General features: G+C 45.9%; 1 protein-coding gene across 2 annotated transcripts in view; it reads left to right on the top strand.

Annotated features, from left to right (window-relative positions):
- Window positions 1-12,275, top strand: part of LOC134983111 (zinc finger protein ZFP2-like) — a 120,961-nt gene extending 108,686 nt beyond the window's left edge. For both annotated transcript variants that reach the window (XM_063948826.1, XM_063948825.1), the window contains exon 9: window positions 9,497-12,275. In XM_063948826.1, coding sequence (XP_063804896.1) covers window positions 9,497-10,662 — 1,166 coding nt within the window. In that variant the 3' untranslated portion in view covers window positions 10,663-12,275. The remainder of the gene's footprint in view (window positions 1-9,496) is intronic.
- The last annotated feature ends 1,774 nt before the right edge of the window (window positions 12,276-14,049 follow it).

The following is a 14,049-nucleotide window of genomic DNA, read 5'->3' as shown; positions in this document are numbered from 1 at the left end:
CGATAGAGAAAATAAGAATTTACTTACCGATAATTCTATTTCTCGGAGTCCGTAGTGGATGCTGGGCGCCCATCCCAAGTGCGGATTATCTGCAATACTTGTACATAGTTACAAAAATCGGGTTATTATTGTTGTGAGCCATCTTTTCAGAGGCTCCGCTGTTATCATACTGTTAACTGGGTTTAGATCACAAGTTGTACGGTGTGATTGGTGTGGCTGGTATGAGTCTTACCCGGGATTCAAAATTCCTCCCTTATTGTGTACGCTCGTCCGGGCACAGTACCTAACTGGCTTGGAGGAGGGTCATAGGGGGAGGAGCCAGTGCACACCACCTGATCCTAAAGCTTTACTTTTTGTGCCCTGTCTCCTGCGGAGCCGCTATTCCCCATGGTCCTTTCAGGAACCCCAGCATCCACTACGGACTCCGAGAAATAGAATTATCGGTAAGTAAATTCTTATTTTTTCTTTAAGCACACAAGGTGCTATTTATATAACTCCCCGGTGAAGAGCTGGTTATTTTGTGACGATGTCCGTTATTACTTTGTATCCACAGACTGAAACAGTAAGTTTGGTAGAAACTGCAAGTGTTCACAGTTGTGTCTGCCGCACAACAACTGGTCTCACCCTCTTCTATCCCCACCGCCAATGATTAATGCTCACCACAGCCGTAGATTGAAACCTCCGTCAGGCTGGATCTTATGCAGTTGAAGCCGAGGTTTTCCGGCGGGAGCGGCGGTGTCTGCAGCGTCCACAGGGGAAGGGTACACACTTTCAAAGTCGGTTTCTGGCAATTTCTCCAAATTATCCTCTGGCATAGAGGGATTCCGTGCCGCCTGCTGGTGTTTTAAAATTGTTCCTTAACGCGTTTCTCCGTGCTTCCAATCTCACGGTTTCATCAGGCCTTCTGATGAAACCGTGAGATTGGAAGCACGGAGAAACGCGGCTGAAAACTTCGGTCTTCAACAAGGTAGCGCACAGCACTGCAGCTGTGCGCCATTGCTCCTCATGCACACCTCACACTCCGGTCACTGATGGGTGCTGGGGGGGGGGGGGGGGGGGGGGGGGGGCCCTGAGCAGCAATATTAACACCTTGGCTGGCAAAAATACACCATATATAGTCCCAGAGGCTATATAGGTGTAAATTAACCCCTGCCAGAATTCCAGAAAAAGCGTGAGAAAGTCCGCCGAAAAAGGGACGGAGCTATCTCCCTCAGCATACTGGCGCCATTTTCTCTTCACAGTGCAGCTGGAAGACAGCTCCCCAGGCTCTCCCCTGTAGTTTTAAGGCTCAAAGGGTTAAAAAGAGAGGGGGGGCACTAAATTTAGGCGCAATATTGTGTATACAAGCAGCTATTGGGAAAATCACTCAGTTATAGTGTTAATCCCTGCATTATATAGCGCTCTGGTGTGTGCTGGCATACTCTCTCTCTGTCTCCCCAAAGGACTTCGTGGGTCCTGTCCTCAGTCAGAGCATTCCCTGTGTGTGTGCGGTGTGTCGGTACGGCTGTGTCGACATGTTTGATGAGGAAGGTTATGTGGAGGCGGAGCAAATGCCGATAAATGGGATGTCGCCCCCTGTGGGGCCGACACCAGAGTGGATGGATAGGTGGAAGGTATTAACCGACAGTGTCAACTCCTTACAGAAAAGGCTAGATGACGTAACAGCTGTGGGACAGCCGGCTTCTCAGCCTGTGCCTGCCCAGGCGTCTCAAAGGTCATCAGGGGCTCAAAAACGCCCGCTACCTCAGATGGCAAAACACAGATGTCGACACGGAGTCTGACTCCAGTGTTGACGAGGTTGAGACATATACACAATCCACTAGGAACATCCGTAGCATGATCTCAGCAATGAAAAATGTGTTACACATTTATGACATTAACCCAAGTACCACTAAAAAAAAGGGTTTTATGTTTGGGGAGGAAAAGCAGCCAGTGTTTTGTTCCCCCATCAGTTGAGTGAATGAAGTGTGTAAAGAAGCGTGGGTTCCCCCGATAAGAAACTGGTAATTTCTAAAAAGTTACTAATGGCGTACCCTTTTCCGCCAGAGGATAGGTCATGTTGGGAGACATCCCCTAGGGTGGATAAGGCGCTCACACGTTTGTCAAAAAAGGTGGCACTGCCGTCTTAGGATACGGCCACTTTGAAGGAACCTGTTGATAAAAAGCAGGAGGCTATCCTGAAGTCTGTATATACACACTGAGGTACTATACTGAGACCTGCAATTGCTTCAGCATGGATAGTGCTGCTGCAGCGTGGTCTATTACCCGGTCAGGACGGGAATACTATTTTGCTAACATAGAGCATTTTAAAGACGTCGTCTTATATATGAGGGATGCACAGAGGGATATTTGCCGGCTGGCATCCAGAATTAATGCAATGTCCATTCTGCCAGGAGGGTATTAGAGACCCGGCAGTGGACAGGCGATGCTGACTTTAGAAGGCACATGAAGATTCTGCCTTATAAGGGTGAGGAATTGTTTGGGGATGGTCTCTGGGACCTAGTATCCACAGCAACAGCTGGGAAAGAAAATTTTTTACCTCAGGTTTCCTCACAGCCTAAGAAAGCACCGTATTATCAGGTACAGTCCTTTCGGGTGCAGAAAAGTAAGCGGGTCAAAGGCGCTTCCTTTCTGCACAGAGACAAGGGAAGAGGGAAAAAGCTGCACCAGACAGCCAGTTCCCAGGATCAAAAATCTTCCCCCTTTCCTCTGAGTCCACCGCATGATGCTGGGGCTCCACGGGTGGAGCCAGGTGCGGTGGGGGCACGTCTCGGGAACTTCAGCGACCAGTGGGCTTGCTCACAGGTGGATCCCTGGGTTCTGGATTTCGAGGCGACTCCCCCTCGCCGTTACCGCAAATCAGCCTTGCCTGCTGCCCTCGAGGGGGGGTAGTACTGGCGGCAATTCACAAGCTGTACTTCCAGCAGGTGATAATCAAGGTACCCCTCCTTCAACAAGGCCGGGGGTTACTATTCCACAAGGTTTGTGGTACTGAAACCAGACAGTTCGGTGAAACCCATTCTAAAAATTAAAATCCTTGAACACTTATATACGAAGGTTCAAGTTCAAAATGGAATCGCTCAGGGCGGTTATTGCAAGCCTGGACGAAGGGGATTACATGGTATCACTGGACATCAAGGATGCTTACCTGCATGTCCCCATTTACCCTCCTCACCAGGAGTACCTCAAAATTGTGGTACAGGACTGTCATTACCAATTCCAGACGTTGCCGTTGGTCTGTCCCCAGCACCGAGGGTATTTATCAAGGTAATGGCCGAAATGATGATACTACTTCAAAAAAAAAAAAAGGGAGATATAATTATCCCGTACTTGGACGATCTCCTTATAAAGGCGAGGTCCAGGGAGCAGTTTTTGGTCGGAGTAGCACTATCTCGTGAAGTGCTACAACAGCACGGCTGGATTCTGAATATTCCAAAGTCGCAGCTGGTTCCTACGACGCGTCTACTGTTCCTGGGTATGGTTCTGGGCACAGAACAGGAAAAAGTGTTTTTCCCGGAGGAGAAGGCCAAGGAGTTGTCATCTCTAGTCAGAGACCTCCTAAAACAAATACAGGTGTCGGTGCATCAATGCACGCGAGTCCTGGGAAGGATGGTAACTTCTTACGAAGAAATTCCATTCGGCAGGTTCCATGCAAGGATCTTCCAGTGGGATCTGTTGGACAAGTGGTCCGGGTCGCATCTTCAGATGTATCGGCTGATAACTCTGTCTCCAAGGGCCAGGGTGTCGCTGTTGTGGTGGCTGCAGAGGGCTCATCTTCTAGAGGGCCGCAGATTGCCATACAGGACTGGGTCCTGGTGACCACGGATGCCAGCCTTCGAGGCTGGGGGGCAGTCACACAGGGAAGAAACTTCCAAGGACTATGGTCGAGTCAGGAGACTTCCCTACACATAAATATTCTGGAACTAAGGGCCATTCACAATGCCCTAAGTCAGGCTAGACCCCTGCTTCAACACCAGTCGGTACTGATCCAGTCAGACAACATCACGGCGGTCGTCCATGTAAACCTACAGGGCGGCACAGGTAGCAGGATGGCGATGGCAGAAGCCACAATTTTTTTTCTGATGGGCGGAAAATCATGTATTAGCACTGTCAGCAGTGTTCATTCCCGGAGTGGACAACTGGGAAGCAGACTTTCTCAGCAGGCATGACCTCCACCCGGGAGAGTGGGGACTTCATCCAGAAGTCTTCAAGCTGATTGTAAATCGTTGGGAAAGGCCACAGGTGGACATGATGGCGTCCTGCCTCAACAAAAAGCTAAAAAGATATTGTGCCAGGTCAAGGGACCCTCAGGCGATAGCTGTGGACGCTCTGGTAACACAGTGGGTGTACCAGTCGGTGTATGTGTTCCCTCCTCTGCCTCTCATACCCAAGGTACTGAGAATAATAAGAAGGAGAGGAGTAAGAACTATACTCGTGGTTCCGGATTGGCCAAGAAGAGCTTGGTACCCAGAACTTCAAGAAATGCTCTCAGAGGACCCATTGCCTCTGCCGCTCAGACAGGACCTGCTGCAGCAGGGGCCCTGCCTGTTCCAAGACTTACCGCGGCTGTGTTTGACGGCATGGCGGTTGAACACCGGTTCCTAAAGTAAAAGGGCATTCCGGTGGAAGTCATTCCTACGCTGTTTAAGGCTAGGAAAGATGTGATCGCAAAATATTATCACCGCATATGGCGAAAATATGTTGCTTGGTGTGAGGCCAGGAAGGCCCCAAAGGAGGAATTTCAACTGGGTCGATTTCTGCACTTCCTACAGTCAGGAGTGACTATGGGCCTAAAATTGGGTTCCATTAAGGTCCAGATTTCGGCTCTGTACATTTTCTTCCAAAAAGAACTGGCTTCCATTCCTGAAGTTCAGTCTTTTGTTAAGGGAGTGCTGCATATTCAGCCCCCGTTTGTGCCTCCAGTGGCACCATGGGATCTCAACGTGGTGTTGGATTTCCTGGAGTCGCATTGGATTGAACCACTTAAATCCGTAAGTGCTATAATGCCTCACGTGGAAAGTGGTCATGCTGTTAGCCTTGGCGTCGGCCAGGCGTGTATCAGAATTGGCGGCTTTGTCATGCAAAAGTCCTTATCTGATTTTTCATATGGATAGGGCGGAATTGAGGACTCGTTCCCAATTCCTTCCTAAGGTGGTTACAGCTTTTCATGTGATCCAACCTATTGTGGTGCCTGCGGCTACTTGGGACTTGGGGGGACTCCAAGTTACTGGACGTAGTCAGGGCCCTGAAAATATATGTTTCCAGGACGGCTGGAGTCAGGAGAACTGACTCGCTATTTATCCTGTGTGCACCCAACAAGCTGGGTGCTCCTGCTTCTAAGCAGACTATTGCTCGCTGGATCTGTAGCACGATTCAACTTGCACATTCTGCGGCTGGAATGCCGCACCCTAAATCTGTAAAAGCCCATTCCACGAGGAAAGTGGGCTCTTCTTGGTCGGCTGCCCGAGGGATCTCGGCTTTACATCTTGGCCGAGCTGTTACTTGGTCGGGTTCAAACACTTTTACAAGTTTGATACCCTGGCTGAGGAGGACCTTGAGTTGGCTCATTCGGTGCTGCAGAGTCATCCGCACTCTCCCGCCCGTTTGGGAGCTTTGGTATAATCCCCATGGTCCTTACGGAGTTCCCAGCATCCACTAGGACGTCAGAGAAAATAAGATTTTACTCACCGGTAAATCTATTTCTCGTAGTCCGTAGTGGATGCTGGGCGCCCATCCCAAGTGCGGATTGTCTGCAATACTTGTATATAGTTATTGCCTAACTAAAGGGTTATTGTTGAACCATCAGTTGAGAGGCTCAGTTATATTTCATACTGTTAACTGGGTATAGTGTCACGAGTTATACGGTGTGATTGGTGTGGCTGGTATGAGTCTTACCCGGGATTCAAAATCCTTCCTTATTGTGTCAGCTCTTCCGGGCACAGTATCCTAATAAAGGTCTGGAGGAGGGTAATGGGGGGAGGAGCCAGTGCACACCAGGTAGTCCTAAAGCTTTCTTTAGTTGTGCCCAGTCTCCTGCGGAGCCGCTATTCCCCATGGTCCTTACGGAGTTCCCAGCATCCACTACGGACTACGAGAAATAGATTTACCGGTGAGTAAAATCTTATTTATACTCCTGCTCTCCCCCTCACATCATGTCACTGTGTGTTACCAGCCCAGAGATCTTACCAGTCTCGTCCACCCACTCTCTGATGTATCTCATACATCAGGAGCCATCAGCCCCTATTATACTCCAGCTCTCCCCCTCACATCATGTCACTGTGTGTTACCAGCCCAGAGATCTGACCAGTCTCCTCCCCACACTTTCTGGTGTATCTCATACATCAGGAGCCATCAGCCCCTATTATACTCCAGCTCCCCCCCTAACATCATGTCACTGTGTGTTACCAGCCCAGAGATCTGACCAGTCTCCTCCCCACACTCTCTGGTGTATCTCATACATCAGAGCAATCAGCCCCTATTATACTCCTGCTCTCCCCTCACATCATGTCACTGTGTGTTACCAGCCCAGAGATCTGACCAGTCTCCTCCCCACACTCTCTGGTGTATCTCATACATCAGGAGCCATCAGCCCCTATTATGCTCCTGCTCTCCCCCCTCACATCATGTCACTGTGTGTTACCAGCCCAGAGATCTGACCAGTCTCCTCCCCACACTCTCTGGTCTATCTCATACATCAGGAGCAATCAGCCCCTATTAGTCTCCTGTCCTCCCCCTCACATATCACTGTGTGTTACCAGCCCATACTTGCCCTGATGTTCTTTGGCAGCCACCTGCAAGGTGTATGGGTTTGTCCCGCTTCTGGGAGGCAATACTAATACATTTTGATGGTCGAATGGCAAGTTGCACTGCTGTGAGCCCACAACGGGAAGCTGGGGCTCTTGGAATGGCTAAGTGATAACAGAGCAGCTACTGAGTAACATAGGGGGTAATTCCGAGTTGATCACACGCTTTAGTGTTTCGCAGCGATAGCGATCAGGTAACTACTGCGCATGTGTATGCACCGCAATGCGCATGCGCGTCGTACGGGTACAAAGCGGATCGTTGCTGAGCGATGGATTTTACGAAGAATCCATTCGCACAGCCGATTGCAAAAAGATTTACAGGAAGAGGGCGTTTGTGGGTGTCAACTGACCGTTTTTTTTCAGTGTTTGGAAAAACGCAGGCATGTCCAAGCGTTTGCAGGGCTGGTGTCTGACGTCAATTCCGGGACCAAAAAGACTGAAGTGATCGCAAGGGCTGAGTAATTTTAGACCTACTCAGAAAGTGCACAAAATGTTTTTGCAGAGTTCGGCGGAAAAATACAAAGCGAAAATACACGCCCCCGGGGGCGGTGACTATGCGTTTTTACGTCTGTAAAAAGTAGCTAGCGAGCAATCAACTTAGAATGACCCCCATAGCCAGGCACCGCTGGAAACGGAGTGGCCCCTTTACATCCATTCCCAACATCAGAAGGTAGAGGGTGCGTTTACACACCTCCTGGTTATTACTTCATTGCTTTGCTATCAAGACCCTATCAGTGACTTTTAACAGTTTAGAGAGTGTTTCTTCTTCAGGGTCCATAGATTCCACATGGTTAACCTTGGGGTATGCTAGGGTGAGACTAGGATTCAGGCACCTAACAGAAAAGCTTTTAAGCCTCCCAGGATGCACTGGACCCCTCTCCCCTCATACCCCGCCCACAGCTCAGGCTCTTCAGTTTTGTTTGATGGCAGCAGGAGTTGGTCACAGTTTAACAGAGGACTCTGCATGCTGCAGCCCAATCTTTCCCTTGGACACCAGCGCTGCTGCACCATCACTCCCACTGGTACCGTGACGCCAGCCATGGCTTGGGGATTTTGGCGGGACACGACAGTCTTCTACTAGCAGGAGCACCCCGGACAACGGCAAACCGGACTCATAGGGGATAGGTAAGGTGGGTTCCTGCTTGCGGCTGTCCTATACCGCCAGTCCCAGGAGATGGACCGGTGGTGCTAACGTGGACCCAGGCCATGGCGTGACCTTGGGCTTCACTAGACCACCAGGGCTTATGTTACTGGTGCTGAGAGAGCTTTATTAACAGGCCAGAGAACCGGTAGTAGATGTCAGCAAGGGGAGGTCTGCACTTCCTCAGTGGCCCCTTCCCGAGCCCAGGGCACCATTCCGCTGAGGTTTTCCCACCCTGGGTTGCTCGTCCCTCACCCTCCTTCCTCACAGAGATGCTGGGCAGCCATTACAAGAGCTCTGCAGGTCTTCGGGAACACTGGTTTTGGTCTCCCTGTATACCTCTCCTTGGAGTCAGGTTATACACAGCGCTGCTTCCTACCAGGTCTAATAGCTATGAGTGCCCATTTTTATTAAATTGTATTATCTGCATTGTATGTGACTTATGCTAGTTCTGCAGTCTGTACTTTACTCTCTGTACATTATATTGCTTTCCCTGTACCTTTCTTTCTATAGTAACCCTTAGATACTGGTGTGTATACGGTTTACTTTGCCCACATTACAAGATATTGTATGTGTGCTGGGTCATTGTTACTTACTGTTCTCAGTTACACACTACACATTACCATATTGTGTGTGTACACTCCTTGCTCTACTCTAGTGTCATGTAAGACATGTTCCACGGGTCAGCACGGCAGGACCCCCCCTCCAGCAGCTGCAGACAATAGCAGCTGCTGGGGAGTGTAAATTAACCCCCCCCCCCCTCCCCCCCAAGCATCCCCTGTGTACCTGGAGGCTGTCCTTGCTTTCAAAATGAAAGCTGCGATGGTCGCGATTTTTCCAATGTTACGACAGCTTGCCCGACCTCAGACTTCGTCCTTTTGGTCTTTTCACCCTCAGGGCAATGCTAGAGGTCAGACCTTCCCTAGACAGTCTCACCCCACTAAGGCATCTAAGTCCAAACCCAAACAGGACTGGGCTGCTAGGCACCCAACTACCAAACCAGAGGCTAAACCCTCTGCCTGACAGGGTGGGCTTTCCCCTTGGGGACTCCAGTGCGGGAGGCCGACTTCGTCAGTTTGCCCATGCGAGGTGTCAGATCACAACAGACACCTGGGTTCAAGAAATGGTCTCATTAATGTATTAATTTACCTGTGACTTATAAATAGTTTTTCTTTTTTTTAAATAACCATTCATGTATAGAAAATCTAGTGCACAGTACTAGTTACCAGTTATCTGGCTGGTGCCCTGTTAGATACACACACCTGTGTAATCACAGAACCTTGCAGCTTGTGTGCCTTCACGGGTTAAGCTATAACTTAGCCCAATCGCGCTCAATTCAGACATGTGATTATTCCAATCTCTGCCTGTGACTTTAGGAGGTGCAAGCACCAATCAGGAAAGGTGGCTCTACTGTATTTGCTGTTTAGAGTGATGCCCACAGCGCAAGAGGCTCCTATGGGGCCACACAAGCTAAACGCATTCCCTCATAGTATAAACTTTTACTCAATGCAGAAAGAAAATATCTATTTACAAAGATGGATTTTATTCCCAGCAGATGGATGCAGAAGCAGGAATACCTCGGAGGGACGTCTCCTTTTGTCTTCAGATTATAAAATAGAAGATAACATCGTACAAGATTCTCCTGGAGAAACCCCTATTACACTAAACATACATCCAGTGTTGGACAGTGGAGATATGTCATCTGATCCCTCTAATCATAAAGATTGTTCTGCTGATACGTTAGATGATATTATACATAGAACAATCCCTACAGGTGCTAAAATGTTCCCCTGTTCTGAATGTGGGAAATGTTTCTTACATCGTTCATTCTTTGTTAGACATCAGAAAACTCACACAGGTGAGAAACCATTTCCGTGTTCTGAGTGTGGGAAATGTTTCAAACATAAATCACAGCTTATTGTACATCTTAGAGTTCACACAGGGGAGAAACCGTTCTCTTGTTCTGACTGTGGAAAATGTTTTGCACAGAAGTCCGCTCTTGTTACACATCAGGGAAATCACACAGGTGAGAGGCCATTTCCATGCTCTGAGTGTGGGAAATGTTTTAGACGTAAATCACGTCTTGTTCTACATCAGAGTACTCACACAGGTGAGAAGCCATATTCATGCTCTGAGTGCGAGAAATGTTTTATATATAAATCTGAGCTTGTTAAACATCAAAGATCTCATACAGGTGATAAACTATTTTCATGCTTTGATTGTGGGAAATATTTTACTCAGAAAGTAGGTCTCGTAAGACACCAGAGAAGTCACACAGGTGAGAAGCCATTTCCATGTTCTGATTGTGGGAAATATTTTACACGTAAATCAGCTCTTGTCAATCATCAGAGAATTCACACAGGTGAGAAGCCATTTCCATGTTCTGAGTGTGGGAAATGTTTTACACAGAAGTCAGGTCTTGTTATACATCAGAGAAGTCACACTGGTGAGAAACCATTTCCATGCTCTGAGTGTGAGAAATGTTTTACACACAAATCAGTTCTTCTTGTACATCAGAGAAGTCACACAGGTGAGAAGCCGTTTCCATGCTCTGAGTGTGAGAAATGTTTTACACATAAGTCTGCTTTTGTCAGACATAAGAGAACACACACAGGTGAGAAGCCATATTCATGCTCTGAGTGTGGAAAATGTTTTACACTAAAAACAACCCTTGTCATACATCAGAGAATTCACACAGGAAAAAAACAATTACCATGAGGTGATAGACAACATAGTTTTGGAGCAATAATCTAAATATTATAAAAGATGGTAATACTATTACTGTAAATGGTAAATTGATGTAAACATATATTTACAAATTGTATTAACATCACTGATTTCTGGAGGGAATCTTCACTCTCACAGTATATTAACGTTATAATTTAATTACCATGTACAGGCATAGGTGGAATGTTTCATCGACATAAGACTGGAACATACAGCAGTTTCTTTCTATTAGACGACATTGGCCATAACTCTGCATAGTAATAAGATCACATTGTTGTTATACATTGTCCTTAATAATATATAATAAGCGAGAAAATGTGTCTGTTTATCCTTTATGAAAGGTTTTGGACCTACCTCCACCAAATTTGTCATGGTGTGTAGTGTGACCAGGATTTGATTGTTTGCCTAGGTTTGAATTTTGTCAGGGCCACACATTGTCACACTCATATATAATATACACACACATTGTCACACTCTCATACACACACGCTGTCACCCTTGCATAAATAATATACACACGCTATCACACTCCTATATAATATACACAACCACACACAATCACACTTATACATAATATACACACACTGTCACATTCATATATCATATACACACTCACACACATAAACACACACTGTCACAATCTCATATATAATATAGTGTACACACACTCACAGTCTCATATATAATACATACTCTGTCACAGTCTCATATATAATATACTGTACACACACTGTCACAGTCTCATATATAATATAGTGTACAGTACACACACTAAGTCTCATATATAATATAATATAGTGTACACACACTGTCACAGTCTCATATAATACACACACTGTCACAGTCTCATATGCAATATACTGTACACACATTGTCCCAGTCTCATATAATATACACACACTGTCACAGTCTCTATAATACACACACTGTCAGTCTCATATATAATATACTGTACACACACTGTCACAGTCTCTTATAATATACACACACTGTCACAGTCTCATATAATATAGTGTACACACACTGTCAGTCTCATATATAATATAGTGTACACACACTGTCACAGTCTCATATATAATACACACACTGTCACAGTCTCATATATAATATACTGTACACACATTGTCCCAGTCTCATATAATATACACACACTGTCACAGTTTCATATATAATACACACACTGCCACAGTCTCATATATAATATAGTGTACACACACTGTCACAGTCTCATATATAATACACACACTGTCACAGTCTCATATAAAATATACACACACTGTCACAGTCTCATATAAAATATACACACACTGTCACAGTCTCATATAATATACACACACTGTCACAGTCTCAGGTAATGTCAGGGATAACTGCTAGAATCTCACTGATGGATGATGAGGTACAACCACAAAAGCTCTAGCTGCTGATGTTCATAAATAAATGATGGCGTCATCTGTGTGTAAGCAGAACAATCCTGTGTCCCAATTCCAACAGCCCTATAGTGGTCCTAACTCTGCAGAACTGTAGTTATCTCTTCCAGCGTGCTGTTATATCACTTTTCCAATTGCCGCATACAATAAATCCAGAGATAGTAGTTTTTCACGTGACCATATATATTCATCATCCCTCTATGTTTTCATGCTAAACTTTGTCATTAAATAGTGTGCATTATTAGCAATGAAATCACTGTCTGACATTACAGGTCATCCTCCAGGCAGTGATACACTGTATACAGGAGCTTAGCAGAGTGCCTGGCAGGCTCACAAGCATCTCAGCACTCCATACATTCACACAAAATAACAGAGAACGGTCCTCAAGCACCACTAGAATTTTCCAGAGATATCCTGGAAATGACGACCTGCATGTTGTCAGTGCAGATGACGATATCAAGGGAACACATTTATCCAGTAGCACACATCAATCTTTCACTACCGTACAAGGGAACCTCAAGACTCACCCCAACTCAGTGAGTTGCGTTCATGTAAAGGTTTCTTGCATTGATTGTTGTTTCCCCTCTTCAAACAATATAGGTGGTCATTCTGAGTTGTTCGCTCGGTAAATTTCATCGCATCGCAGCGATTTTCCGCTTAGTGCGCATGCGCAATGTCCGCACTGCGACTGCGCCAAGTAAATTTGCTAAGAAGTTAGGTTTTTTACTCACGACTTTTTCTTCGCTCAGGTGATCGTAGTGTGATTGACAGGAAGTGGGTGTTTCTGGGCGGAAACAGGCCGTTTTATGGGCGTGTGGGAAAAAACGCTACCGTTTCTGGGAAAAACGCGGGAGTGGCTGGAGAAACGGAGGAGTGTCTGAGCGAACGCTGGGTGTGTTTGTGACGTCAAACCAGGAACGACAAGCACTGAACTGATCGCAGATGCCGAGTAAGTCTCGAGCTACTCAGAAACTGCACAGAGATGTCTTATCGCAATATTGCGAATCTTTCGTTCGCAATTTTAAGAAGCTAAGATTCACTCCCAGTAGGCAGCGGCTTAGCATGTGCAATGCTGCTAAAATCGGCTTGCGAGCGAACAACTCGGAATGACCACCATAGTTATGATCTCATAAAGAATGACACTCACCTAGGTCATTTGACCCTATATGCATCAAAAGGTTTCATTTGCCCACGATGTCGCCACCAAATGGTATATACATTTTGTTGCTGACTAAGTATGGAGTACAGTTTCCACAACCTCCAAAGATGTACTTAAAAAGTTTTTGTATTATTACATAAAAACTCCATATACTGTACATACACAAAAAGTCCATAGTATATAGGGGGTATACCGCACAGGAGAATATCAAAGTACAAACTGGATATTGTAATTACCAAGATACAATAATAAAGTAGGAAAAGGCAATCTTTTCCAATCAAAGTTATATTTGGTGGTGCACCCTGAGTCAGTAATAAAACATCTGGCAACAAAGGAGAAAAGAAGACTCTTTTGTGGGTGCACTCTTAAATGATTTTAAAGTATTGAGAATAAGATAGTTAAAAAATCATTGAATTTTTATTCGTGTCATAAGATAAAACAAAGTAGTTGGAAACATAAAAAAGAGAAAAAACACACAGAATAAGTCAATAATGCCAATATATATATTGGATGATAATTGTAAGCTGTCTAGGTTGAATCAAGTCTCCAATAAACAGTAAATCCACAAATTTAACGCCAAGATCTGCCTGCGGGAGAGAGATATGCTATAAGCTGTACAAGAGTTACAATTGTTGCAATTAGTGGCAAAGGGACAATTCTCAGTGCAGCTATCAAAAAATGGTATATCAGATTAGACCTACTGATTGTCTTGGAGGAGAGGAAAAGAGGAGAATATGATACAAAAGATAAATCTGCTGTCAGCGTTGGACATGGAGCATGAACGCCCGAAAA

The sequence above is a fragment of the Pseudophryne corroboree genome, assembly GCF_028390025.1.
Source record: "Pseudophryne corroboree isolate aPseCor3 chromosome 3 unlocalized genomic scaffold, aPseCor3.hap2 SUPER_3_unloc_1, whole genome shotgun sequence".
Taxonomy (NCBI): Eukaryota; Metazoa; Chordata; class Amphibia; order Anura; family Myobatrachidae; genus Pseudophryne; species Pseudophryne corroboree.
This window is presented reverse-complemented; position numbering and strand designations above follow the sequence as displayed.